General features: G+C 36.8%; 1 protein-coding gene across 1 annotated transcript; it reads right to left on the reverse strand.

Moving 5' to 3' along the window:
* Positions 1–3,133: 3,133 nt before the first annotated feature.
* Positions 3,134–10,695, reverse strand: LOC113121167 (proteasome subunit alpha type-6). The gene is made up of 7 exons (XM_026291435.1): positions 10,523–10,695; positions 9,742–9,836; positions 9,380–9,461; positions 9,146–9,301; positions 4,659–4,837; positions 3,538–3,632; positions 3,134–3,292 (listed from the first exon to the last, which is right to left on the reverse strand). Exons 1-7 carry the CDS (start codon positions 10,596–10,598, stop codon positions 3,235–3,237), a joined length of 741 nt encoding a protein of 246 aa, XP_026147220.1. The 5' UTR covers positions 10,599–10,695; the 3' UTR covers positions 3,134–3,234.
* Positions 10,696–15,328: the final 4,633 nt, after the last annotated feature.

The following is a 15,328-nucleotide window of genomic DNA, read 5'->3' on the forward strand; positions in this document are numbered from 1 at the left end:
TAAACCCCTGTTGTGGTGGGAATACCAGCCCATGACTTCGGTTTAGAAAAAAAAGCCCTCAGTGTGTACAGTTACTGTATCATTTCCTTTCTGGAACGCATGAGTCACGTAGATGCGTCACTATAGTTTGAATAAAATTCCTTGGGTCTGCTAAAGTGGAGTCATGAATATCTGACTCAAGCTCTGTAAGAAGTTCCCCACAAGAAAGAAAAATAAAGAGCTGACCACTAGAGGAGTGAGGTTCATATCCATTATATATTCAATGCTAGAATTACATTACGTGTGTGTCTGTATGAACAGATCAGACATAAACACATGATGGATCAGAGTGCAATTTATGAATTATTCAGCTCGCCACCTAATTTGAAGTCATAGCGCTTATATATAAAAAAAAGGCATTAATCATGTTTCTGGAGACGGATGAGCCAGAGATCATGAATTTTAGGGAAATTCCATAGCGTTGTTCTCCTGACAATAAGTATCATACTTTTAAAACCATTGGAAAGATCTCAATGTGACATACATCATAATCATCTTCATCACTGTCACATGGTGAGAATTCTAATTCCATTCTATATATATATATATATATATACACACACACACGTTTGTTTTTGTGAAAAGTGGGGACATCCCATAGGCGTAATGGTTTTTTATACTGTAAAAACTGTATATTCTATCGCCCTACACCAACCCTACACCTAACCCTAACCCTCACAGGAAACTTTGTGCATTTTTATTTTCTCAACAAAAAAAAAACCTCATTCTGTATGGTTTATAAGCATTTTGAAAAATGGGGACATGGGTTATGTCCTCATAAATCACCCTCTCCTTGTAATACCTGTGTCATACCCATGTCATTATACAGAGCTGTGTCCTGATATGTCACAAAAACATGCCCACACATGGATGGTATTGTGTCTCAGGGCTCTTTGGATCACTGAAAATGAATCTCAGACACCTGTGATAATTAGTTTGCCAGATGAGTCCAATTAAACGGAAAGTATTTAAGAAGGAGGTTCCACATTATTAAGCAGGCCACAGGTTTCAAGCAATATGGGAAAGAAAAAGGATCCCTCTACTGTTGAAAAGCATCAAATAGTGCAATGCCTTGGACAAGGTATGGAAAACATTAGATATTTCACGAAAACTTAAACGTGATCCTTGTACTGTGAAGAGATTTGTGGCTGATTGAGAGTACAGAAGGGTTTGTGTAGATCAGGGTTAACCAACCCTGCTCCTGGCGATCGACTGTCCTGTATAGGGTTAGGGTTGGAGCTGAACTTTGCAGGACAGTCGATATCCAGGAGCAGGGTTAGTCACCCCTGGTGTAGATAAAGGCAGAATGAGGAAGGTGTCTGAAAGACCAATTCATCAGTTTAAGAGAGCAGCTGCTAAAATGCCATTACAATGCAGCAAACCGGTATATGAAGCTGCTGGTGCCTCTGGAGTCCTCTGAACCTCATGGTGTAGGATCCTCCAGAGGCTTGCAGTTGTGCATAAACCTACTATTCAGCCACCCCTAACCGATGCTCACAAGCAGAAATGGTTGCAGAGGGCCCAGAAATACATGAAGACTAATGTTCAAACAGTCTTGTTTACTGATGAGCATCGTGCTACTCTGGATAGTCCAGAAGGATTTAGTGGTGGATGGTAGGAGGACAGCCACCATGTCCCAACAATGCTGCGACTTCAGCAAAGGGGTGGCGGAGTCATGTTTTGTGCCGGAAACATGGGGAGAGTGGGTGGGTCCCTTTAGGGTCCCTGAAGGTGTAAAAATGACCTCGGAAAAGTATGTAGAGTTTCTGACTGACCACTTTCTTCCATGGTACAAAATAGGATTGTGCCTTCCATAGCAAAGTCATCTTCATGCATGACAATGCATAGTCTCATGCTGCAAAGAATACCTCTGTGTCATCGGCTGCTATGTGCATAGAAGATGAGAAACCCATGCTATGGCCACCATCCTCCCCTGACTTCAAGTAAAATGATCTATGAGGGTAGGAGGCAGTACACATCAAAACGGCAGCTCTTGGAGGCTATTCTGACATCTTGCAAACAATTTCAAGCAGAAACTCTCCAAAAACTCACAAGTTCAATGGATGCAAGAATTGTAAAGGTGATGTCAAAGAAGGGGTCCTATGTTAAGATGTTACTTGCCCTGTTAGGATGTTTTTAATTGAAATGGCATTTGATTTCAGTAACCATGACCAACTAATGCTGCAAATGTCCATTTTCAGTTCTTCTATAACCTATAAAATAACTTAACTCTGTGCATAATAATTTGGAACAGTGCTTTTCAGTTAAAAAAAAAAAATGGTTATCACCAGGAGGTTTGTTCAATTAAAATTCGAATGGTTGATGACTTAAATTATACTGAATGTCATTTGGATCTTTTACTATGATAATTTCCCAGAAATAAACATTTTAAATTCATATTTGTGACCCTGGACCACAAAACCATTATTTTAAGGGTAAATTTTTCAAAACTGAGATTTATACATAATCTGAAAGCTGAATAAATAAACTTTTCATTGATGTATAGTTTATTAGGATCGGACAATATTTGGAGACACAACTATTTGAAAACCTGAAATTTGAGGATGCAAAAAAAAAAAAAAAAGAGAAAAGCGCCTTTGAAGTTGTCTAAACTAATTCTTAGCAATACATAATAATAAAAAAATATATATGTTTTGATATTTATGGTAGGAAATTTACTAAATATCTTCACTGAACACAATCTTTACTTAATATTTTGGCTATTGCGACTTAAGACCAGGGTCCAGGGTCACTCTTTGGAAAAACACCTTGAACTACAGAATGAGGATGAGTCAGATCATCAGTGTGATTAAACTCAAAAGCATGTGTTTGACGTTCCTTGCGTGATCTCTAGTCTGCCCTAATTGACTCTTGTTACACTTCAGATGCTCAAAGTCCACAAAGAATTCCACGAAATGAAAAAACAGGTTTGTAAATGATTTCCCTGTTGTCAAATCAGCAAGGGAAAACACGGGATGCAGTGAAAACGAAAGATGTGTAAGACGGGGACATCCCCAGTAACACATTCACCCCTGAAGCATTCTGCTACACGTGAAGAAAAAGAGAAAGGAAGAGAACAGGAAGCGTAACCATATTTTTTTCTCAAAATGTATTTAATGGAACGGGGAATTTACATAAGAACAAAAGCTCAGAACGGGATCCTATCTGAAAACTGTGAGCAGCACCTTGGAGATCTCAGTCCCTCTCAACCAGAGACACCAAATGAGTGTCCACCTCTGACTCTGACAGAATCCTGGAACAGAGCAAACCAGAAAGTCAGTGTATGTGCCACAACAGTGTAAAATATAATCCGTGCGCTCTAATTATAACACGCATCTGGCATTCGGACACGTCAAATGTGACACAAATGAGCCATGTTGCATCATTTGACAAATATCAAAACTGAAGCCATCGACTGTCTTTCTAGAAGTGATTTTCTTTAGAACAGAGTGCAGGTCTCTCCGTGCAGATGGTGAGAAACACGGTTCTTCCACCCACCTGAATTTCGGATCCTCTGCTGTGATGACGCCTACCTCCAACTCCGATGGCTTAAAATCGATCGCCAGAACAGTTGACAAGCAAGTGATCGCCGTCTGTGGATGGAAATGGTTTATTAGTGCAAATCTACTTATTCAATTAACAGTCTATGAAACACAGATAATCTAGTAAAAATAGATTTTTAGCTTTAGGATGTATATAAAATAGTTAAAAGTAGCATACGTCCTAAAATCTAAAATCTATTTTTAGTCCAAATTATTTGATTTTTAAAGGGAAAGCGCACCAAAAAAAATGTAAAGTTCTGTCATTAAGTTACTCAACCTCGTGTCGTTCCAATCCCAGAAGACCATAGTTCATCTTCGAAACACAAATTGAAATACTTTTGCTCTCTGACCTTTCATAGACAGCAGAGATCCTAACACGATCAAGGCTCAGAAACGTAGCGAAGACATCGTTAAAAAAAGTCCATGTGGCATCGGTGGTTCAACAGTAATTTTACAAAGCTACGAGGAAACTTTTTGTGTGCAAAGAAAACGAAAATAACTTTATTCAACAATATCTCCTCACCCTATAGTACCATTTTAGAGCGTATCACACGTAAACAAAAAAAAAAAAACGTTGTTTACTTATGTGATACTCTCCAAAAATGGCACTATAGTGTGACACGGAGGAGACAAATTGTTGAATAAAGTTATTTTGGTTTTTGTTTCCAAGATGAAAGAGGGTCTTACAGGTTTGGAACGACATGAGGGCCAGTTATTAATAACAGAACATTCATTTTTGGGTGAACTATCCCTTTAAGTAGCAAGCGGTTTATTGATATAACCTTCCCCTGTTTCATAAGCTTCAAAAAACATATATTAGCAATACTGTTTACAAAGAAATTGGGTAATAAATGAGGAAGCAAGCATATATAACCAATCCTTTCTGTAATATCTTTAACTGCATTCTTGAGCAAAGCAAGTTTAGAGGAAGTTGCTGTTTCCATTCCAAAGAAGCGGTGCTATGCTGACTAGATAAAGATCTACTAAACACCCTGGGGTGCTGATGTGGGCGATGTAGATGTTAGCAGCTGGACTTCATTTTGCAGAAGCTGTATCAAATGTTTTTGTGAAATGTACCTCAACTGTCTGCTCAAAGGTCCAGTCAAGTTTCTTCTTCACTTTTTTCTCCAGGAAGCTTGTAGCCTCTGTCTGCTTGACTCCTGCAGCCGTGGCCTTGAAGCCACAGTAATAACCTGCTGGGTCACACTTATACACCTGTGGCCCGAGCTCCTCATCTACACCAATCACAATCATGCCTGGAACAGATACCACAACACAACACATAAAGGAAAGGAGCTTCGTACAGAAAGTTGTGCACAAACAACCAACATGAAATATTGAAGCTCGAGGATGTAAGCTGTGATACTTCTTTTAATAGTGGTTCTGCAGGTTTAATAAAGATAAATGTAACACCTTTAAACAAAGTAAAGGAAATATAAATAATAAATGGAACAACCTAATATCAAAGTTATTACAGTTAAGGAAACAATTTTGTTGATTGAAAACAAACATTATGTGAAATATGTGTGATCAAAATTAGTTAACAACTGTAGCATGAAAGGAGATTACAACTAAAAGTCTCGAGAGTTTCAGCTGTCAGAAAAGAGTAGGAAGTGTTGAGGGCCTTGCTTTGAATAACTTCAGTGCATCTGCGGCTGCTGGACATGTTTAGTCTCTCACGCAGCGCTGGTGTGATCTTGGACCACTCCTCGTCTGGTTACTGTAGTGGGTTTCTTAGCAAGAACTTTCACCCATTATTTTACAGAGATTTTAAATCGGGTGTAGATCAGGACTCTGGCCTGGCCATTTCATTATTCTTCGCTTCAGCTGAGTGCTTCGGGCTCGGTCTTGCATGAATTTAGAAAGTGGTTTAGGAGATGCTTGCAGGGAAGAAACTGCATTTTGCTGAAAGGAGGATCTGATAAACATTTTAATTCACTCTGCCATGTATCTATATAAGAGGCTCAACTCCTGCTGCAGAAAACATCCCCCAAACCACGAACCTTACTCCTTCACCTTTCCTTCTTTACGCACTTTGGGTTCAGTCTTTCCTCAATTTGACGCTGAACATAAAGCTTCAACTGGCATATTAGCTCATAATAAACTGTAACTAGCTAAATATTTAATTTGGTTGTGGATGAGAATTTGGTATATTTAAAGGGAGGGTGAAATGCTATTTCATGCTGTGGCGAGTGGGGCGGGGCCGAGAGGCGTGGGAACGAGGAGTGAGGCCAGGTGTAGTGATTGGAGATGAGCTGCACCTGCGCCCCACTGCCAGTATCGAGTCCCACGTAGGAGATGGAAGGATATAAAACTGGAGCGACGACCGTGAAGGACGAGAGAGGACCAGGCCTGGACAATATTTTATGTGTTTGCTTTTTATTTATGCGCACCAGTTGTCCGTGAGGGGCTGGTGCGCTGTTTTGTATTTATTTTTGAATTATTAAAGTATTTTGATTGTGCGCCGGTTCCCGCCTCCTTCTTCCCGATGATTACAAAGGTCTTATCATTACACATGCATACTGAGTTTTTTACACTGTTAAAGAGTTGGATTCCCATGCTAAACATGGACAAAGTTTCAAAAATTAAGTTGTACGTTTGAAGGAGTATTTTTGTTCCAAAAATACCTCTTCCGGTTTGTCACAAGTTTCGGAAAGTTTTTTTTTTTATATGGGTCCTAAGGCACTTCTGCCGGAAGAGCGTACGCTCCCGTATAGCGAGGCTGAGCAGCACAGACATTTTACTGATCAGAGCGAGAGCGTCGCGAAATGTCACAAAAGAAGTGTGTTTTTGGTTGCCAGGGCAAGACAACCCTGCACAGATTACCAAAAAAAAAAACAGCATTAAGGGACCAGTGGATGGAGTTTATTTTTACAGAGCATCAACGGAGTTGTGCAAATGTTTTTGTTTGTTCCCTGCATTTCGAAGATGCTTGTTTTACAAACAAGGGCCAGTTTGACGACGGATTTGCGTATCGTTTATTTCTTAAGGATAAAGCAGTCCCAAAGAAAAAGGGTCATGATCTTGTGTTGGAACCGCATGCGGTGAGTAAAACTGCTTCAAATATCTCTGTGTTGTGAACTTAGCTATCGGCGCGTAAGCACATCAAGTAAACAACATGCGATGTTGTCATCAAACTGCACTTTCCACATGCACAGCTTAAAAAAACAAAAAAAGACGACATAAAGTGGAACTTAGTCATTTTCCAAAACCGCTAAGCAAATATATACAGTTTCAGTACATACCACATAGAGACGCATTTGCTGATGCTGCTCTTGTTAAATTTCAGCCTCTGGATCTGATTCTGGATCATAAATATACGCTGAATCTGACTGTTAGCCATGGTTTGTTTTGGATGTTTTTTCCCTCACGGTAATGTCACAGCTTCCAAACGCTCTTAACGCAAAAGCCTACTGGCGCTCGTGATTCTTTAGCTCCGCCCACATGTCACGCCTCCAGCCGGTCGTGTTTTTCCGGGAAAAATCGGTACAGACTATCTTTCTCTTATGAATATAATAAAACTAAAGACTTTTTGGAGTTATGAAGGATGCAGTACTACTCTATAGGTACTCAAGATTAACGGGATATTGAGTGAAAACGAGCATTTCACCCCCCCTTTAAACATAAAATTTTTTTTTAATACTGTATTCTGATCAATTTTGGCATATTTTATGCCGACAGGGTGGACATGTTAAGCTTTGAAAGTAAGTTAACTCCTACAAAGAAAATTTGTCCTGATCACTGAGGAGACAAAAAATCTGTTGTCACTAAAGTGAATAGCCTTTTCTTAAAGGGGCGGATTCCCCAAAAGGACAGGGTGGACAACCATTCAATGGACATGGACAAACTCTTCTTTTTATTAAATAAAAATATATTTGTATTACCAAAAGATCAATACACTTAAACGGATTAATCTCTTATTTACCAAAACATTAATAGAAATTAAATTTTATGATTTTTCAATATTGTACTATCATTCAAATTTCATGAGCAAACAAAACAAAACTTTAAACAAATAAAGTAAAATACAAAAAAACTATTCAAACTATTAATTAAAAATAATTAAGAAAAACTATTAATAGTATATATGATACTAAAAGAACACTGCACAATGATCTACTGATCTCCATTACTTTTAATTCATTTCACAAAAGTAAAATTCAAGTCTTAAAGGGTAAGTTAACCCCAAAATGATAATTCTGTCATTAATTACTCTAAATTACATATCGTTCCAAACCTGTAAGACCATTCATCTTCAGAACACAAATTAAGATATTTTTTATGAAATCGAGAGCTATCTGACCCTCCATAGACAGGAATACAACTGAAATGTTCCCAGGTCCAGAAACGCTGTAAATACATTGGTAGAACAGTCCATGTGTCATCAGTTGCTCAGCTTCAGTTTTGCAATGCTACGAGAATACTTAATTTAAAAAAAAAAAATTTTTTTGTGCAAAGTAAACAAAAATAATTTACTCAACCATTCTTCTCCCGAGTTAATGTCTTCCGTCATTAGTAGAGTAATCAGCGTTGTTTACGTTTGGGGGAAAAGCGCATGCATGAATGTAATGTGTGTAATAAGTGTTGTTTATGGGGGGAAAAAAAATCAGAAAAAGCGTGCATATGCGTTGTAATAATCTCCAAAATGGCGCAAGATTTAACGCGGGGGAGAAGAATGGTTGAGTAAATTATGTTATTTTTGTTTCCTTTGCACAAAACAAGTATTCTCGTATCATAGCAAAGCTGAAGTTGAGCCACTGATTTTGTTTTACCAATGTATTTACTACGTTTCTGGACTTGAAACAATGACATGAAACAATTTTCTGAGAAATATCTTAATTTGTGTTCTGAAGATGAACGAAGGTCTTACAGGTTTGGAACAACATGTGAGTTATTAATGACAAAGCTTTCATTTTGGGGTGAACTATACATCTGCTTCCAACCACTAAATATGGAAATAATGTTTACACACTACAAAAAAAAATGTTTTCTGTATTTTTTGCAAAAAGAAAGAAAGAAAAAGATACTGTTCTCAGTATTTTTCCAGTGCAAATGCTTATAGATTTCCAAATCAAGATTTACTTGAGAAGAAACATAACAAAAGATAAGAACGTGTTTTCTGTGAAACTCTTGAGTATGATTAACTGAGAGTATGATTAAAACTCAGAAAAATTTGTCTAATTCAAAGGGGAAACATGTTTTCTGATCCCACTGACAGATAATGGTTCTCTTTTAAAGCATAAACGCACTTTATTTAGTTCAATTTCTCAGAATACATGACTTTATATCTTATGGTTTCATTTCAAGTAAATGTATCTTGATTTATGGATGTTTAGATGTTTATATATATATATATATATATATATATATATATATATATATATATATATATATGAAAACATACAACATTTAATGCCACGACTTTAAATGTAAGGCTCTGATTTAAGATCTTTCTGAATAAGGACTGTTTTGGAACAGACCCTTGAAAATCACGGTGAAAATTGAAACAAAACATATGAAATGACTTTGTGTGTGTGTTGATAATTCAGCAAGTGTTGACTTACAGCAGCCGAGCGGCCTCATCTCTGCATTCTGTGTATAAACCTGAGAGATGTCAGCGATCCTTTTACAAAGCATGTCTACTGGAATCTCATAACCATACTTGTACATCCAGTTGGCGGCCTCATATCGAGCTCGCTGCACTTGAGACTTGCTGTCAGCTGAACACAAAACACAAGCCATTAATGAGCGCATCAGTTCCAGCGGACATCATGAAAATCTGTGGAAGAGATCTGTACCTGTCATTCCTGACATCACGCAGCCGATGTTCTCTGTGATTCTGAATAAGTGTGTGACAGTGGAAGAATCAAGCAGCTTGTCCTGGAAAACACAGATGGTCTTAGATCTCAACTTACCAGTAACATTAATAAAGTCATCCTTTCCACCAACAGTTCTGCATGGCTCCACCACAAAAAAAGAGACTCCAGGGTGGAAAATTAATGTTTGTGTGTTGCTTTATTTGTGGGTAGGTCATGACACATAGACAATTACATTATTGTTTATTTCTCAAGTCAGTAAAACAATGGACGATTTGGAGGGATGTTTGTCAGACAACCTGGAATAATTTTGGTGGAAAAGGGGTACATGACAGCAGACTTACTGGCACTTTTTTCTGTGTAACGACTACTGCACAGTCTTTCCCCCGAACAGCAACTGATGTCAGACCACCCTGGTTTATGGCCTTGAATGCATATTCTGGAAAAATTTGATAAAGGTTAAAAGTTACTATCAAGTTTATTTACAAATTTGGCACATTCCTCTATGGGAATAAGCTTCAACACTCAATAAAAAATAATGTTTATATAATTAAATAAAACTGCTTCTCAGACTGTTTAAATACATACAATATTCTACGATTATGCTTTAACAATTAAACATTATTATTAATGCTTCTGATGCAACTGTTATTACCGTGCTGTTTCAAAGATGTATTGTTATTGCCATGTTGTTTACATATATTGTTCACCAAAACTGGCATGTTGGCGGAAATTGCGGTTGAAATGGTAAGTATTTCTCAGCAACACATGTATCATTGCACATCACTGTTGCATTAGACTAATTACTATACAATACTATACTAAAAAAAGGTTTAAACTGAAATCAGTAAATGTGTTTTTGATAGGATTATTACATTAAACATCAGTGAGCCTTCTCCATCACTCACTCTCTGCTATTGCTAACGGCTAACTACTGGGCGAAATGGGACTTTATATATAAAAACTAGAAGACTGAAATAGATTTTACGTGGCAGAATAATAATAAGAAGATGAGACTGTGCTTTATTTTGGAGTAAGAGAGAGTGAAGTTGAGCTGCTCTGTAGGCGACATGACTCCGCACTTATCAGCTCTTATTTAAGTCAAATAAAGTCGTTCGTACTCACCTACTTGGTAAAGTCTTCCCTCCGGAGAGAAGATGGTGATGTGACGGTCGAACCCCGCGCTAGAACCCCGGGACATGTTTACAAGAAATGTATTAAACCTAAAATTGCAAAAGTGTTGCAGACTACACAGAATAGCGACATGCACGAATGACCCGGAAGCTGTGGATTGTTTTTCCGGGTCACTGTCGTACTCTCGCGCAGACACTTTTTTTTTGTTTTTTTTTTTGCACTTAAAGAAATGTTACATAATGTTTTAACCTCTGTTCAAGACTGTCGGTCCCCTAATTTATGGTTATTATTTTTTTTTAATCTGTACTTGATAATATAATATTGATGAAATAAAATGCCATATAAACATAAGTGTACTTAAAGAGAGTAGACTACTTCCATGACAATGCTTTTAACGCACTTAAGTAGACTTTTAAAAGAGCATTTTGTGAAAATGTCAAATAAAAAAGTATTACTTTTGAAGTGCATTTCAAATGACTGTTTATATATATATATATATATATATATATATATATATATATATATATATATATATATATATATATATATATATATATATATATTTAAAGATGTAATAACACTTTTCAATTGTTCACTAAGCCTACTTGTTTATAATTTATCTATAGTGTCTAATTATATTTTTTTATTTTAAGTTAATATATTTAAATGCCCTTAATTGCAACTTTTGTTTGTTTGTTTTTGTTTACCATAAATGCTTGGAAGTACATTTGGCAGAAGAATTTAACTAGATTTTAAAGACAACAATAGTGATTATTAAAATATACATATAAAGAAAATGTGCTTACTATCAAAAAGCACTCAACTAATTGCATTTTATTAGTCCAGTGCTCTAAAAGCTTTGCAAAAACATACATTTTGCAACACTATAAACATTTTAACCTCTAAAACCCCTCTTTAAATTGTGACTAGAACGTTTAATTAACGGATTCAAAACAGTTCACAGCTATAATTTGTGGTTGTTTTTCACACTGTGCATATTCTCTGAATAGACCTTTAGACCTCAATAATCTTATCTTAGATAATACTACCTCAGGGTTAAGAAAAACAAACTTTAATCTCTTAAATACAGATGTATGAATCTGAGGTGAAATGTTCATGACCCCAGACCTCTGAGGCACATGTTTGGCTGTCCTGACTTGGCGTTTCAGAAGGTGCTGACCACACGGGTGTGAATGCTCTCTTATCTTATCATTAAGATATTTCTGTTTCGGAGAAAATGGTTCAGACTTATCTCAACTCACTTCCTTTAGGTTTTGGTATTGGATTCTTAGAAGAAGAGCTCATGCAGAGAAATCAAATGCTTTAAGGCAAGTAGATTAGGCAAAAAAAGAAGCATCGGATGTGCATTTTTATTAATTTCAGCCCGATAACAGAGTGGTGTTTTTCTAACAGACAAGAGCAGAAAAGAAATGCACCGAGATATTTGAAGTGTATGAATTGGTGAGAAACAGGGCTATTTCTAAAACACCTACCACACTGAAATCCCCTTGTGACCCAGTTCATCTTCGGAGAGTTAGACTGTGGGAGTATGTCAGAGCTGTTTCCTGCTCTCTCACAGTCTTTCCACAAGTGCCAGCGCAGATCAGGCTTCGCGATGGTGTGAATCTGGAAGTGTGTAAATACCAGAACACTCATAATGGTCACTGTCCAAAATAAAGCCACTATAAATGGAAAATAATGACTATAATCCAGCGTGGGTGAAAAGAGATAAATCAAAGATCAATGACATTTTTAATCACCGAAATAAAAAGTCCCTGTCACCACTTCCCATTTTATTAATCTGTAATGAAAAGAGTGAATGAAGTCACTTCTGCAACATAATATTGACTACAAACTAAGATTTAGGTGTTAAAAGATCACCCAACACCCAAGTTCACCCAAAGAGGAAGATTCGCTTTAAATGTACTCATACAAGATGCAGATTAGTAGATTGTTTCTTCATCAAACAAATTTTTAGCATTACTTCACTTGCAATGGATCCTATGCAAGTGAATGGCTGCCGTCAGAATGAGAGTCCAAACAGTTGATAAAAACATCACAATAATCCACAAGACTCCTGTCTATCAATTATCATCCCGAGAAGAGAAAAGCTGCATGTTTGTTAGAAATAAATGCATTCAGATGACAAAACTAACTTTTGAAAGCCTGCGAGTGAATACATTTTCAGCTAATTTTCAGTTTTGGGTGAACTATTCTATAATATTATTTTTTTAATTGGTTTTTAATGCAAATGTTTCGCGAGGGCTTTGCAGAATTGAGATTTTGGCTTAAGGTCCTGCAAATTTGGTTGTCTGCGGATTTCACATTAGCTTGAAACCGGTTGAATGTATGGCTTGAAAACTGAACCTCCTTTTTGATTTTCAAGGGATTTGTTTCTAGCATCCCAGCAAAACACTGTAACTGACTTTGCTCTGTTACATGATCTTGATTGCACCTATGGAATATGACAAATGCTGTTATGCTTTGGTGGAGTCAAGTATGACGAAACATGTTCTTTTCACTGAAGGTCATTACTGAATGGACATGTGTCCTGACATGTTATGGATGTGACATGGCAACGCTTAGAAAAGCCACTGCGAGTGATTCATGAATATCCCAAAATTCCCCTCACACAGCCAAAATGAAGTCATGATTGAAGCTCTGCATGCTGCTGGAAGTTTTGTTGACCATACATGGATTGGCCAAAAATATATGTGTGGTCACTTCTTGTGTTATTGGAATTTTAAAAAGGGAATTTAGTGGGGAATATATATATATATATATATATATATATATATATATATATATATATATATATATATATGCCCTTCACTACACTTCACAGACTATATATCTATATATCTATCTATATATATATCTATATATCTATCTATCTATCTATATATATATATATATATATATATATATATATATATATATATATATATATATATATATATATATATATATATATATATATATATATATACATAGTCTGTGAAGTGTAGTGAAGGGCACATATAGAGTGTTGAATAACATTCACTCTTTTACATTTCACCAGTTTCCCTTAAATAGTCACAGTTCCTCTTTTCTAAAATCCCCTGAACTTTCCCTGTCATGTCTGGTCCAGGTGCGTGATAATGCATATCCCAGAAAGCATGCAAGCCTGCTGAGTGCTTCAGCAAAAAACAATAATGTTGCTGATACAGACCTACGAATTAATCACGAGTTCGTTTGACTGTCTTTGGTGAAAGTACAAAGCTGTTTTCAGATGAGCAGCCAGCTGCTTCCCAGAGCTGTGTGAAGATATTGTGCTCCTGTCAAAGGGAGGAGATTGGCCTTGGACACGGAGTGGGGATTTACACATCTGTAATTGTTTAGCCACTTAGGGGAATTCCCTTGTGCATGTATCTATTTAATTTTATATGACCAAGGCGTATCATATAACATGAACCAAACCTCAGCAGACAAATGCTTTTCTACTGGTGTCAACATCTGCTACTTTTGTTACACCTTCACACTGAAGGCAAGTCAAAATTTTGATGCTTGTTGTACAGGGCCAACTCGAAAACATATATCAAAGAAACAAACAAAAAAAAGCCAACGCTTACAGCACGCTGTGCAAAATGTGTGAAAATGGGTATTTGAGTTATGGGAACAGGGCTTTTGGTTGATGCCGTGCACAATGTAGCAAAAGCATTTACCACAAATCTTTGATGTGGATGTGCATATTTTCCCCCAAGACATGAAACACGACTCAGCTCTTCATGTTCTACATGTGACAATATGTAAGAGGAACTGTGTCTCTCCAGGGGCTCTTTTTAAGGGTATCGATACAGTGGCGTCAGCAGTTGTACACATGTACCACATTAGAGATAAGGGGAGTTCCTTTCTTTCCATTTTTAATGGCAGCGGACTTCTTTTCAATAAAGTTTCCTTGAAAAAAAAAAAAAAGAAACGGTGAATTCTCTGAATTGTTTCAACATGTACCCTTATGATGCAGTCAAGGAAGTACAGCAATTAAGGTAGTGCATGTTAACAGACACTGTGTCCAAATATACCTACTTCCATACTACAGATTCTAAAAGGGATAGTTCCCCCCAAATGAAAATTCTGTCATCAATTACTCTCCCTCATTCTGTTCCAAAGCCATAGCACCTTTGTTTATCTTCAAAATACAAATTAAGATTTTTCCAAGAGCTTTCTGACCTTCTATTGAGAGCAATGCAACTAACACATTCAAGGCCCAGAAAGGCAGTAAGAACTTCAATAAAATAGTCCAGTAGTCCACGTGACAAACAAATAAAAAAAAATAAAAATAAAAATTTCATCTCTTCCATGTCAGTTTTCACTGTGCATTCATTTTTCATTTTTGGTTGAACTAACCCTTTTGTGCATTTGTTGGACACTTTACTATCCCATGATTTTGCAACAGTGCACATCTTAGGGCATTGCATTAAATACGCTGGATGGAAACATGTGCATCATCAAAAAAAGAAAAGTGAATTTGCAATGGGACAGCATAAAACTGGACCAGCCAATGGGCCAATTCCATGCACAGCATCAGAATGCTAGTTAAACGCTTGACCAAAGTCTCAAAGTGCTTCGTTATAATTACCTCCCAGAAACTGCGTTCGCAAACAGCAGGCTCTAAAAATAAGACAACATGACCGTGTTTCGACTGGGTGCTCTGAAGCTTTTAATTTATTGTATACAAAAATTAATATATGCAGTGCCTTCTGCAACAAATTTGATATTTCTTTGTGATATTTAGCACAAATTATACAGGAAGTGACG

This window comes from Carassius auratus, chromosome 20 (assembly GCF_003368295.1).
Source record: "Carassius auratus strain Wakin chromosome 20, ASM336829v1, whole genome shotgun sequence".
NCBI lineage: Eukaryota > Metazoa > Chordata > Actinopteri > Cypriniformes > Cyprinidae > Carassius > Carassius auratus.